Source organism: Triturus cristatus, chromosome 6 (assembly GCF_964204655.1).
Source record: "Triturus cristatus chromosome 6, aTriCri1.1, whole genome shotgun sequence".
Classification (NCBI taxonomy): Eukaryota; Metazoa; Chordata; class Amphibia; order Caudata; family Salamandridae; genus Triturus; species Triturus cristatus.
Window position 1 is genome coordinate 1745819340 of NC_140589.1, and position 14264 is coordinate 1745833603.

At 48.3% G+C, this 14264-nt stretch overlaps 1 protein-coding gene across 1 annotated transcript in view; it reads right to left on the reverse strand.

Annotated features, from left to right (window-relative positions):
- Positions 1 to 2987: 2987 nt before the first annotated feature.
- Positions 2988 to 14264, reverse strand: part of LOC146821914 (pepsin A-like) — a 310154-nt gene continuing 298877 nt past the window's right edge. The window contains exon 9 of the mRNA XM_085609935.1: positions 2988 to 3227. Coding sequence (XP_085466061.1) covers positions 2988 to 3227 — 240 coding nt within the window. The remainder of the gene's footprint in view (positions 3228 to 14264) is intronic.

Below are 14264 nucleotides of genomic sequence, written 5' to 3' on the forward strand. Positions count from 1 at the left end.
CTGGCTTGGGAACCGCCCAAAACCCAGACTCAGGTGAGAGCCTTCTTGGGTCTCACGGGTTACTACAGGAGGTTTGTCAAGGGGTATGGCAACATTGTGCACCCCTTGACCTCGCTGACTTCCCGGAAGCAGCCGAGACTTGTGATCTGGACTGACGCCTGTCAGAAAGCTTTTGACACCCTGAAAACTGCAATGTGTACAGCACCGGTCCTCCAGGCACCCGACTTTTCAAAAGAATTCATTGTCCAGACAGACGCTTCAGAGCATGGTGTGGGGGCTGTTCTAGCACAGATGAATGAGGAGGGCCGAGACTTACCTGTAGCCTTCATCAGCCGGAGGTTACTTCCCAGGGAACAAAGGTGGAGTGCGATAGAGCGTGAGGCATTTGCTGTGGTCTGGGCGCTGAAGAAGCTAAGACCCTACTTGTTTGGGTCTCACTTCCGGGTTCAGACAGACCACAGGCCCCTCAGATGGTTAATGCAGATGAGGGGTGAGAACCCAAAGCTGTTGAGGTGGTCCATTTCCCTACAGGGGATGGACTTTACGGTGGAACACCGCCCTGGTACAGATCACGCCAATGCTGATGGTCTGTCCAGATTTTTCCGCCTTAGTGATGAGGACTCCCTGGGTGAAGGGTAGTTCTCCCCACATTTCAGCTGGAGGGGACACGTGTTAGACCTGGCATCATTGGCATGAGTCTCTCCTCCATTTTTTTCTGTTTGCCTCCTCTGTTTACGATGTTTTTGCTGGATTATTGCTTTGGGCACTGTGCCACTGCTGATCAGTGCCACAGTGCAAGTGCTCCCTATGTTAAATTGTTATATTGATTGGTGTTACCATGATTGGCTTGGTTGACTTACTGTTCAGACCCTAGTCTAGTGCACTGCGTGTGCCAAGGGCGTGTAAGTTAACTGCTGCTGGTGGGCTTGCAGCACTGGTTGTGCCACCCACAGAAGCAGCGTGCAAAATGGGTCTCAGGCCTGCCACCGCGGCGCCTGCGTGCAGTCCCTGACTGCCATGTCGACTTGGTAAGGAAACCTACTTACCAGTCTCTAAACCTTCACTTTGCCACATTTCAGACACCTCTATGGTAGGCCCTAGGGCAGGGTGCATTGTTGGTAAAAGGTAGGTCATGCCCTGATGTGTGTGGCATGACCTAATAGTGAATCACAGCCATTTTCGTTTTTCACTATTGAAGGGCTACCTGCCTCCAATAGGCCAGACTGGGCAGACTGACTATTAACTCCATTATAATCTATCTGACTCAGGGAGCATGGTAGCAAGTCGAGTTTAGTATCCCTGAACTCAGAATTTAATAACACACCCTTTAGGATGGATGGTTTTTAAATTCTATGTTTGAAAATAGCACTTTTAGAAAGTGGCTATTTTCTTGTCCAACTATCTACCGGTCTCTGCTGGTTTGGTGTGTGTGTCAGGGGCTGGGTGGCTCCAGAGGTCTGAGTGAGTCAGTGTGGGGTGAATGGGGCGTTTACACGTAGAGTGAGGGAAGAGTAGCCTGCCCTGCCTGACACAATACTGGCTCCGCCTCCTGCTGGGCGACTGATAGCCCTGCTCCTGCCAGTGACAATACTGGCTCCGCCTCCTGCTGGGCGGCTGAGGACTCTGCCCTGCTCAGTGAATAGGCCAGGTGCCTCTGCCTGGCAACACCCACAACAAACCTGAGATGGTGGGAATCTCCCTGCTTGGACAAAGGGAACAAAGGGAAAAAGGGGTATAAGAGAAGGACCCCTGAACCAAGAACTCAGATCACTTCTGACAAGGAAACCTGTACCAAGGACAAGAAGCCTGCTGATCTAAGGACTTGCCTCCCCTTTCTGCCAGAGTGCCGTTTTGCTGTGGAGGAACCTGAAAGCTGCTTCTTTATTTTTGCCAAGGAACAAGGAGAGAGGAACTTGGTGTGTACTCTCTGAACACTTGCTAGGAAATCTCCAAGGACTGGAAGAGTGCCAGTCTCCTGCTGAAGTCACAGGGCCAAAGGACTTCACCATTTGCTGAATTGCTGGAAAGTGTTGTTTCCAGTACACAAGGGAAAATCTGCAGTCTCGACGCCAGCAGCAACGCCAGTGAGCAGTGGGTATCGGCCCCGGCTCCAAGTGACCCCGTCTCGACGCCGGTATCGACGCCAGTGAGGAGTGAGTATCGGCTCTGCCTCCAAGCGACCCCGTCCCGACGCCGCTGCTGATCGCATCGACTCGACGCCCTTCTCGACGCCGTGAGCGCTGCTCCGGCCCGACATCCCTCGACGCCGCTGCGGATTGACCCGACTCCGAGGCACGACCTCGACGCCGACATCTCGACGCCGTGGATCATCGTTTCCTTCGGTTCTCAAGGTACTGTACTTGGGGGGTCTGTTGCGACTCCAGGCTCGACGTAGCGCTCCTCGCGGTCGACGCCGAACCTTGGGAATCTTGTAGACTCGACGTCGTGTGACTCCTGTGGGGGTTACATTGTTGCCAAAGAACTGTGCTCAGAAGAATACTTTGCTAAAGAACTATTTGCCAAGAAGAAACCTTACTTGAACTATTATTTTTCCTTCCAAAGAGTATTTATTAAGACTGTGGTATATTTTTGTCGTTATTTGGTCTTGTGCTAAACCTTATATAAAGATACTATTTTTATAATAACTTCTGTGTCGTGTCCATCTGTAGTGTATTCACTTTATTACTGTATGTGGTCATAAATGCTTAACACACTGCCTCTGAGATAAGCCTGTCTGCTCTGCCAAGCTACCAAGGGGGTAGCAGGGGTTATCTGAGTGTGTAATCCCCTTTCCCTGACTAGAGTTGGTTGGTCCCTATTTGTCAGAAGTGTATACCTCTGCCAACTAGAGACCGCCGGTTCTAACAGTATGCAAAGATGGTGATTGAGGTGTGGTGTTTTTTTAGGAAATCTCAGCATGTGGGAGATGGCTGAGACAGCCATATAGAAATGAATTTAGACATCTTTTCCCTGGAAAAAGTTTGTATCTATATGATGGTGCTTGTAAGCAAGGCAAAAAGGGGTAAGAGAAGAGCCAGGAACCAATGAGCCTTCTTTGGTAAATGTGGTGAAGTGTTGGGAAGGGATACTAAAACATTTCCAGTAATGGGGGCAAAACCCAACTGGTTGTTCGCTCTGTCAAAAACAGCATAATATTCTCTGATGAACACATCTCCGAGGATCCATGCTCCGAAGTAGGTTGGCTGAAAGTTACTGGTGCAGAAGGTCTAAAATGGAACAAAAGAAATGTAATTAAGCAAAATTTCATTTGTTACGACATATGGTGTTTCCTTATATGTATGTACTAAAATAATCCAAATCAACTATATTACAGGTTTCACTGTGTTGAAGTGTTTAAAGGTTTTACTAAGTCCACTTTAATGGGTAAGGTTGACAAAGTAAGCAACGTTTCTTGACTTCTTTCAGCTATGTCCAAGGCAAAGAGTAACTTGCCTGAACCAGCTGCCAACCACATTTTTTGATGGGGAATGTCCACCTGATAATAATTCCTATATCAGAAAATATGCAGTGGCCTTGAAGTAAACCCTCCAAATGTGGGTAAAAGGTGTGAGGCGCAGAGGTGGAAATCCTCTGTGTGGGGGCCTATGGCAGAAGAGGCAAAAGGGCAGCATGTGGCTGCTTGTGTGTGGGTGGGGCTGCTGTGGTTGAAGTGGAGAGAACTGTGGTGTGTGAGGACATAGAGCTTGTGACTGCAGGATTGATGGTGGCAATAGGGGGTCTTATAATAGGTGAGGTGTGACTGTCACTGAGAGGTATCAGTCTTCTAGCTGCCTTCCCCATTACCTTCTTGTCTCCTCCCCCATCCTATACAATACCATGTATGTGGCAATCTTCCGACAAAAGTATTAGACCCACTGAGTTTTTCCAAATCTCCCTGGAGAAATTGATAACTCAACCACATCACGAAAGATAGAAGGAGAAAACAGAGTAGGGTTAGAGAAGAGAAAGAAGCACTTTGCCTTTTTAGTGTGGTGCTGTCAACACCCAGAAAGTCACAGAATATGCATGAGGATTGAGAAGTGCCTTAATGCCATTATATTTAGTGCGAAAATGCAAATGCTCATGTATGCCTTAACATGTACTGTTACATTTATTTAATTACTGAATTGCTGTTGTTTTTATGCCAGCCTGCAGGCCACTGAAATTCTATTAAGTTCCACACTTTTCTAATGTACCACAGCCATTTTATTTTATTGTACAATTGCACATTTTCTGCATTGTGTAGTAATAATAGCTTTGTTCTGAGTATTGGCAATACCAAGCAGAATTCTAGAAAGTGGTGGAGCCAGCACCTGTCTGTGCCTCAGTATCAGTTTTTCAAGGTCTTTTCACATTCTTTCTCATGAGAAGAACCTATCACCTGTTCATTAGCTAGTATCAGTTAATTGTATTCTCAGTCACATGTTTCAGCTACCTTTCACTCGTATTGAGCAAAAACTGTATACTAAATGACCTACTAATGTATGGATTTTAGCATTAAATTCTCCAACTGACTTGGAGCAGAATCTCTGGTCCTTTGAGATGGCAATTGTCTTGCATTATTTTGCTGGCATAATAGTTATTTTACATCAAACACATTTTGGACTTTGAAGGCTATCCCAAATTTTCACCTGGTGACTCGGCTAGGCCCCTATAAGCACTTTGAACCAAATATAGATATCATCTAACCCTGCTTATTGGACGTTGCTTGCTTGTTTGCAAGCTTTGTATTGTTTTAAGTATGTCAAAAGTTAAAAGTGCGCAAAAATCTGTTGTCTGGGTAGGAGAAGGAGACCCTCTGATCTACCCACCTGACGCTCTTCGCTAGCCCTACCAGGATCTGGACCGAAGGTCAGCAAAATGCAAGGAGATCTTTGGGTGCGAGATCAATTAAAACAATAACTAAGGGAAACTCTACCCTGTTTCCTCTCCATTCTCCCTCACGGGATGAGCTGTGGTCATAAGGAAAGCAGACCCTTGTCACTGCTTCCCATTTGTGTGTCTGTACCAGGACAAACCATGCTAGGGGCTGAGACATCTAAACTTAGCAAGCTCCCACTGAAGGACACTCCTGCCCACATATATGTACTACCAGTATGGCAAAGCCATGTGCAAGTATTTTATAGGGTTGGTGGAACACAGTAATACGGATGAGAAAGTGAGTAATCCCAAGAGCCCATGGGATGGAAAATACCCAAGAGAAGCTGGAGCACCAAATAAGTCACCTTAGAGACTGAGTTAGGGATTGTGTTCCAACTGCTCCTCCTCCTTTGAATCTATTTACTGAACTACAAGAGAAGGAGAATAACAGTGAAGACCCCAGGGATGAGGATTTGCTGGATATGTTCCCCATGCTGGCTGAGGGGACAGGGGGTGCCTTTGCAACTGGAAATGGAGCAGCAACTGTAGGGCTGATGATGATGGAGCACAAGGAAGTAATGTGATAGCGAGCACTTCGATGCAACTGGCTGACAGTAAAGTGCCTGGTGGAGGGGTGCGACTGACAAGGCAAGGTGCTGATTTCACCACAGTGGACCAATCCAGAGCACAAGTGCCATCTGTCCCTGCAGGGCGTAGGGACCTCTGAGAATGCAGCACCACAATTACCAGAGAAGGCTTGAGACAGACAGCAGATCATTTGGCTAGGAGATGATTTCCCCCTCCCCAATATAGCGATGAAGAGGATCCCTCTCCATCTGTCCATGACACCATCTTTCCATTTATAGGGACTACCTTGTGGTCGGGTAGGAATCATGGTTTATGTTCCCAGGAGAACCTCTGTTACAAAGCAGTTTCTCAACGGTAGGGAAAACCCAACCCAATTACGGTAAGAATTACAAAGTATGTTCAAAGTGTACTGACCAAATTGGACACATGTGAATAAGCGCTTAGTGAGATGAGCGATCGGTCGGTGGAAAAATCAGCATGGCTAAGACTGGACTCCACAAATGGCAGGGCACTCCATGCTGCCAAGGATGCATTGTAGAGAGTGATTGTGGATGAGGGTCTGGGGAAAGCAAATTGGACTAAGATCACAGATTGGAAGGAGAATACGGACAAAGTGCCCATAGATTATCCAGACAAGCTATGTTTGGAAGGGGTTCAGGTATAGCCAGTCTGACAGAGATGGCTCAAGAAGCTATAGGTGCTGCTTCTGTGCCGGGATTATTACCAGATGTGAGAAGACAGCTGATGACATGTATTAGATGACCAACTAAAAAATTACCAGAGTTGGTAACCACTGGAAACTATTACGTGGCTTCTCAAGAAAGAAGGAAAGAGAACGTTGATTCGAAAGTGATGTCTATGAAATTACAAAACATGTGCAAAGAAAAAAAGCAGACGGAGGAGAGCCCCTCCAATGGGAAAGCAAAGAGAGGTCAGGGTGGCGGTAGAGCTGGAAGGGGCAGAGGAGAGGCCCCAGGAACTGGAGGATCTTGTTTCGCTTGTGGCCAGTTGGGGAATTTGAAGCCAGACTATCCAAATAAAGGATCAAATGTGCAAAGTATTCCTGACCATCCCAATTCTTTTTTTTTATAACTGTATTTACCGTTTTATCACAATTCTGCAATACAAACACGGTTGCTCACTGTCATTTTTACATTGACATAGTAGTACAAAGCTGCAAGGCCATATTGCCATGTTGTCGAGACTTCTATAAACAAGAAATAGCATTAAGGTATGCAGGTGTAGTCCAGATGGCATGCATGCTCCACACATTGGTTGTCTCCAACTGCCCGCCGCATATCCCTCCCGCCAACTGATCTAATCCAGGCACATGCATGCATTCAAGAGAGCAATTCACAAGTGACCCCCTGTAGGGGGTTGCGAAATAGGTGAGTGTGGTGCAAAGAGTATTTATCCCACACCGGTCGGAACAATGCCCTGTTCAACTTGAGAGTTGGCAGTCAAGCAGCTAGCCAGAGTGTACGCCCTGAAAGGCCCCCAAATGTCCTTGGGCCGGGCGGATCGAGGCAACGTGGTGGAGTAGAGTTCACTATTGATGTTGCAGAAGGCTAGGCTGTGAACCCATCCCTGTAGTGTGGGAACTGTTTTCCGGCCCCAGTGTAGTGCAATTTCTCTTTTAGTGAGCAGCAAACTAAGAGCGGCGAACCTACGTGTACTCTTGGGTAAGTTCGCTACATAGCCCAATAATGCAATCTCAGGAGTGGGGGTGAGGGTCAGCTTAATCATATCTCCCAGTGTTTTGTGCACCACCTCCCAAAATGGTAGTAGTTTGGGACATGTCCACAAAAGGTGGGCAAAGTCCGTGTAAGGGGTGTTGCACTCACGACAATTGTGCGATCTGGAAGGATCAAGTCTATGGGATCTGGCCGGGGTGATGTACATTCTATGTAGAAACCTAAAATGTAGCAGCTTGTGCTGACTATTAAGAGAGACTTCCCTTGTTACCATCCGGCCCATTGGTCATCTGTGATTTGGTGACTTAAATCCGCCTCCCAGTACTTGCGAATTTTGTCATCCTGTACTGGAATGATCTCGGAGCAGGCCTTGTACAGTTTAGATATAAGATGTATACCTCCTGGGCTCTCAATGACTGCGGATAAAGGGGTAAAGGAGTCTGGTTCAATGGGAAAACCAGGCAGAGCTGCCAGAAGTGCCGAGCGGATTGGCCCAGAACAAACCGATCTATGAAGGTGGCATCATGGAAGCAGTCTTTGTCCACAACAGAAAAGGCGTGTCCACCGGGGTATAAGTCCCCAAGTTTGGTGATCTGATCGGTAGGCAGCGGGAGATGGGAAATGGAGCGCCGAGGAGTAAGGATTAGGTGTGCCGGTGATCCACTTCAGCTTCTCCCATGCCCAGCTGGTGGTTGAAACCGTTAGTATGTCGTTGGGGTCTCTGGGTATGCCTCTGGGCAATACCGTTGAGAGCGTGCCAGGCAGTACTAAATCTGCCTCAGGGCGGAGATATGGGATCCTAGCGCCGAGGTGGAACCAAGCGAAGGCGTAACTACATTGGGCTACTAAATAATACAGCTGAAGATCAGGCACCCCGAACCCCCCTCTCCCATACGGAAGGGTCAGAATCTGCCAACGCACCCGGGGCTGTTTACCTCCCTAAACCAGTTTTATAAGATACGGGCGCAATGTAACAAAGAAAATGTTAGGGAGGGGGATGGAGATGTTGTTGACGAGATATATGAATTTAGGGAGCACGACCATCTTCATGAGAGTCGCTCTACCAGCGATCGAAAGAGGTAAACGCAACCATCGCTCCACCTGCGTCACCATAGTTTAGGCGGATAATGTGAGCTGTGTCCAGGTGTATATGGATGCCCAGATATTTAATGGAGTCCATGCACCACTCAAGGGGGCATTCAGAGTCCCATCGCAGTGTGCTAGGGAGTGTGCTAGGGGTTAAAGGAAAAAAAACTGACTTATGCCAGTTGATGCCCAGGCCAGAGTGCTGTCCAAATCGAGTTATTCCCTGATAAGGGGTTCCAGGTAAACGTCAGGCTCTCTAATATTAAGCATAGTGTCATCCGCATAGAGGGAGACCAACAAGGGGTCAGTGTTGAATTGGAGGCCCCTCTGTAGACGTTTCTCCTGGAAGTGCCGGATTAGGGGGTCCATTGCAAGTATAAACAATAGTGGGGACAGGGGGCAGCCTTGACGAGTGCCGCGGGATAAAGAAAAGGGTTGTGAGAGGGTGCCGTTTAGGCGGAGTCGAGTTGTGGGATGTCTGTACAATAACTCTGTGGTGGCAATGAATCCCATCGGCATCCCCATTCAGCGCATGATCGCCACAAAAAAGGACCACTCAGAGAATAGAATGCTTTCTCTGTATCTAATAACATGGCGGCTGCTGGGACCTCAGGGTTGATCCTGTGAAGGACCGCGATTCAGGGAACGATGGGGGACAAAGCCAGATTGGGCCAGAGAAATAATGAATTCCATCAATAGAGATAAGCGCATGGCGAGAATTTTGGCTAAAATTTTATAGTCTAAATTCAATAAGGACAGGGGGCGATACGACCCACATAAGAATGGGTCTCTGCCCGGTTTGGGGAGGAGGATAACGACAGCCTCGCGAAAGGTAGGGGGTAGGATTTGACACTCAAGTACTTCGGCATATACCTCGATCAGCTGAGGCGCTAGGAGGTCTTTGAATGTCTTGTAAAAATCCCCAGCGAAGCTGTCCAGGCCAGGGGCCGAGGATCCAGGAAGGGTCTCTATGGCGTTAGTGACGTACTCGATCGAGATTGGTTTCAGCGAGGAAGTCTTGCATATCTTTCTCTAAGTATACCAAAGCGATTTCTGAGAGGTAATCTTCCTGTGCTGTGGGATCCTGACCTAGTCATGAGGTGTATAATGAGGTGTAATAATCGAGGAATTCATCATTTATCTGAGAGGTGGACGTAAGCGTCTGACCAGTGGAAGAGGTCAGTCGGTGATGTAGACTTTGTTGTATAGGGGGCGGAGCAGCTGTGCCAGGTCTCGGCCTGGTCGTTCTCCTTCGGCATATCGTCGTGCGGTAGTATATTTGCTTAGAAACAGTATTTCCCTATCAGCATTCTCTTTGTATTCGGCAATGAGGGCGAGACGGCGATTTGTCGACTCTGTGGTAGGGCTGCTAGTTGTATCGCTGTCTATGCCCTTTCAATCACGCTCAAGGCGAAAGAGTGTGGAAAGGAGAGCCTTTAGGACCTCGGCGTGTTTAGCAATGCAAACACCCCTAATGTATGCCTTAAAACCTTCCCATAGAACTGCCCAAGAGTCTACCAAACCCATATTGATGGTAAAATATTCTTCAATAGCCTCGTGTACCTCTGATATAAAGAGGTCATTGCTAAGGGCCCGACTGGGAAGGCGCTATCGTCATTCGTATCCATTGGGTCTGGGCACTTTAAGAAGAAGTTTAACCGGGGAGTGATCTGAATATGTTCTCGGAAGTGTAACAATTGAGTGGTACCAGCAAGTTACGCCAGGGGAGAGCAGCCACTAATCTATCCTAGTCCATGTGTTGTGGTGACTGGAATAATGCGTATATTCGGTGCTGGAAGGGTTGCGTGAGCGCCCTATGTCACATAGTGAGAATTGTTCGTGAAGTTCCGATACAGCTCTGCGTGTGCGTGGTTTAGTGCCATGGGAGCTGGCGGTGCTGTCTAAAGCGGGGTTGAGAAGTAAGTTGAGATCTCCTCCTATTAGCAACAGGGTAGAGCTTAACTTAGCGAGCTGGGCCTGCAGGGAATAGAAGAATTTCGGGTAGTCAGTGTTCGGAGCATAGACATATACCAAGGTGACGCTGTGGCTCATTAACAGGCCCATGACTATCGTAAATCTACCTTCGTCATCCCCAATGATGGAATGTGGACCGAAGGGCACCCTTTTATGTATAATAATAGCTCTACCCCGGGAATAGCTACTGAATTTGGAGAAATCTCTATGAGTGCCCCTGCTTGTGGCAAATCGTGCAGTGTCTGTTTTGGGCAGGTGTGTTTCCTGTAATAAAGCAACAACGACATTATGACGTAACAAATATTGAACCATCTGCCATTTCTTACGGTTGTCATTCAGGCCTCGCACATTCAGGACATCAGGGATAAGTCACAGCGACCATAAACATTACTTATCTGCGCCATCTAAGAGTCTTAATAGGCATAGCCAACAAAAGCAACCATTGATAAACATTTAAAAGGACCTTGATGCCTGACAATAACTAAGTCCAAATTAGGCATAACCCAAATCGAACATTGAAGCATGATATACCCATAGACTTTAAGCTGGAACGAAAGAACCCTAACTCGGTACATCGGTGTCCCTAGAAACAAACCAAAGGTGTGCACCATGAGGGGTGACTGGCAACACCATGCCAGTCGGTTAGTCATTAGAAACTTTGTGAAGTGATGAAAGTTAATATCCCAAACTAGTGATGTCCTCATCATGTCGCCATGTAGGATGGGACAGTCAGCCAGTGCCCGCACTAGGGAACAGTTCCATGCTCGTGTTGGAGCCGCTGCCCTGGGGAGAGGATCCGGTCTCGTCCGCAATCGCCTGGTTGTTGGTCTGTTTGTAAGTGTGGCAGAATTCCTGCACCTCTGTCAGGAATTGAAAATGCGAGACCGGCCGTTGATGTCGACACGTAGCCTGTCAGGGTAAAGCATACCATATTTCAGTCCCAAGATCCTGAGGGTGGCCTTGACCCCACTGTATTTGCGGCGGGCTTCTTGCACCATGATCGTGAAATCAGGATAGAGTGCTATTTTGGAGCCTTGCCATACAGTATCCCGTTTTCCTCTGGTGAGGTGCAATGCAGTATCCCGGTTGCGGAAGTTCATAATGCGGGTGATGATAGGCCTTGGGGGAGGCCCGGGTTGGGCCGGGGGCCCAGAGTGTGGTGTGCGCACTCCACCATGAAACCTGGGGTGAAGGACTCCCTCCCAAACATGTCCCCAAACAAGGTCTCAAAAAAGAGGTCCAGGCGGGCCGTTGCAGTGGTCTCCGGCACCCCTAAAATGTGGATGTTGTTGTGCAGACTGCACGCTTCAAGGTCTTCATTTTTAATCGCAACGTCTTTAAGGATGCGCTCTAGCCTCTTGAGGGATTAAGCCGTTCCATCTTCAATGTCAGATATACGTGACTCAGCAACATCCAGGCGCCTGTCGTGCATTTGGATTTTAGTCCCCATGTCTTCCAATGGGGTCATCTGCACTATCTGCACCCTGGCCGCTCTCTGCCATGGTGGGGCTGTCGTCACGATTCTGCTCTGTGACCTTTTCAAATGGGAGGGTCCTTTGTTTAGTGTCTTTACGACCCATGCCGCTGTGGGACCAGGCTTCGGGAGAGGCAGTAGTGTTGTGACCGCGCCGCTGGTAAGGAGAAGGCCTGACAGACGAACTGGCAATTCTGCGAGGGATGGAGGCGGGTGCGCACGTGCAAAACCCCCAGATGTTTGTGAAGCCGGTGAGCCGCTGCCCTGGGCAATCCAAGAAGTGAACCAGGTGCTGGGTGCTCGAGTGATGCTTAGGCCCTGGAGGGAGCATATTGGCGAATCAGGGCTTCTCCCTGTATGAGGCAATGTCCTGTAGAGACTGAGGATTGGGTGCAGGCAGTGTGGTGGCGATTCAGGCCTAGAGGGCGGTTTGCTGTGGCTCTGTAGGTTAATGAGGCAAAATAGTAGGCAAGGCTCTAGATTCCCAGGTTGCGGGCAGGTCGGGGGCTCATTTCCACTGAGGAGCCACCGGCAGCTAAGCCCCTTTCGCCCCCCAATCTGCGCCCACTAAGGATCGTGTGCTCGCCTCCCAGGCCCAGCGTGGGCCCTGTCCCCGCAGGGCCTTTGGGGGGGAGGGTGTTTTTGGTGCAGGCCTTGCGCGCCCAAGCGGGCCACGAACCAGAGGTTTTGGGGCGGGTGGAGAGCACGGAATGCAACCCACGCCCGGCAGACTCACCACTGCCCTTGTCGTCCTCTCGGGTCGGGAGACAGCCCACGCCCGTGTCTGCGTCTCAGGCGTGCTGCACTGCTAGAGGGAGCGGCGCCGGCCGGTATTCACTCCTGCCTGCAGGCCGCTGATCGCTGGGAGGCCTCTGCAATCGCCATCTGGGCCCGACCTGGTCACACCGGAGTGTTCCCCCCGTTGACAGCAGTCCTCTAGTGCCAAGCTGAAGTGTGGAAGCGCTGCTTTATGGGGGATATTACTTCTGGACTAAGGATGGCTGGCGGAGCTTCAAAGCCACGTGGCTACTCAAAATTCTTAATCTGAATTTTAGGATAGCCTGAACAGTTCTGACTGTATCATGAATCCCAGTAAACGAACAAGGTACTTTAGTAGTTTGTCTTTTTAATGATAAATGCACCTGCTTCCTCATTGACACCGGCGCTAGCCAGGCTACCTTAAAAACCTTTGCGTTTCCCTCACTACACCTCTTGAGCTTCATTACTTACTTTTGGCATCTGTTACTTTAGATCACCGCAAGTTGGACTCAACCCACCTTCTCACTGAATTGTCTAAAAAAAAGGCACAATTCTTCAAAAGAGAAATTTCAGAATTGTCTCCCTCGAGTACATTACCCTGGCCATGAGGTTTCTGCAGATAAACAGCATCCCTCACCCAGCTGCTCTGAAGCCATTCGTAAGTTGCCGCGTCCAATGACTGTTTCCCAGGGATACACTTTCTCGGGTATAGCTGGATCTTGACAACAGTTGATTCACGACTACACCACTATGGCAAAACTCCTGCAAAATTATCTCAGGAAGGACACCCCTGAACACGTACAGTGATCTAAAGAGGCCAAAAATGCATTTGTACAAGCAAAAAAGGTGTTAGCATTGCGCCCATTCTGGGGCTTCATGATTGTGCTGTTGTCACAAATGCAATGCTTTGCTCTTAGAGTTTTGGTTCAGGACCATGGTGATGAGAAAAAACCCATAGCTTAATATTGCGCAGCCTTGGACGCAGTCGCTGCTGGGCTCCTACCAAGCCTCTGCACTGTAGCTGCCTCTACACATCTTGTTAAGGCATCCAAAAGTAATATGTTGAGTTCCTCTTGATTGTTGTTTTCACCACGAAAACCGGACATCTCTCTACAGTCAAATTGTCCCAGTATGACATTTCATAGGTGTCTGCTACACACATTACCCTTGTGTTTTGCTCCACCCTAAACTCCACTCTTTTGATGGCCACCCTTGGGGAGGGAAAACCTAATGACTGCTTAATTGTCACTGCTAATGTAACTAAACCCCCTATTGATCTAACCAATATCAACATTGTGAGCTGATATATTTTGTTGATCGCTCATGCCTCAGAACTGATGAAAGGGTCCTGGTTGTGGGTGAGTGTGTATGTATAGCAAATTATAGAATGTTGACTACTATATGTAAAGTCCCCCCAAGGGGCTGAGCTTGTTGCACTTTATTTGTGCCTGCATCCTAAACAAAGAAAAGATTGTAAATATGGGCATGGACAAAACATATGCATTTAGAGTGATGCTTGACTGTGAGCTCTGCTGGATGCAAAAGGGATTCTTAACATCTGCCGGAACCGTAAGAAAGAACAACTAATATGTACAAAACCTATTCAGAGCCCTGATGTTGTCTAAGCAAATAGCAGTGGTCAGGTTTTCTACCCAGCAATATGCTTGTGATGAGATATCTAAAGGAAATGCACTAGGTAATACACCTGCTAGAAAGGCAGCGTTGTCTGAAAATGCTGATGTTGCCATGGACGTTTTATGAATTGATTTATTTCCTGTACCTTCTCTGAGAGATGTGTCTCTTTCACAGGAACTAGTGTCTGAGATTGA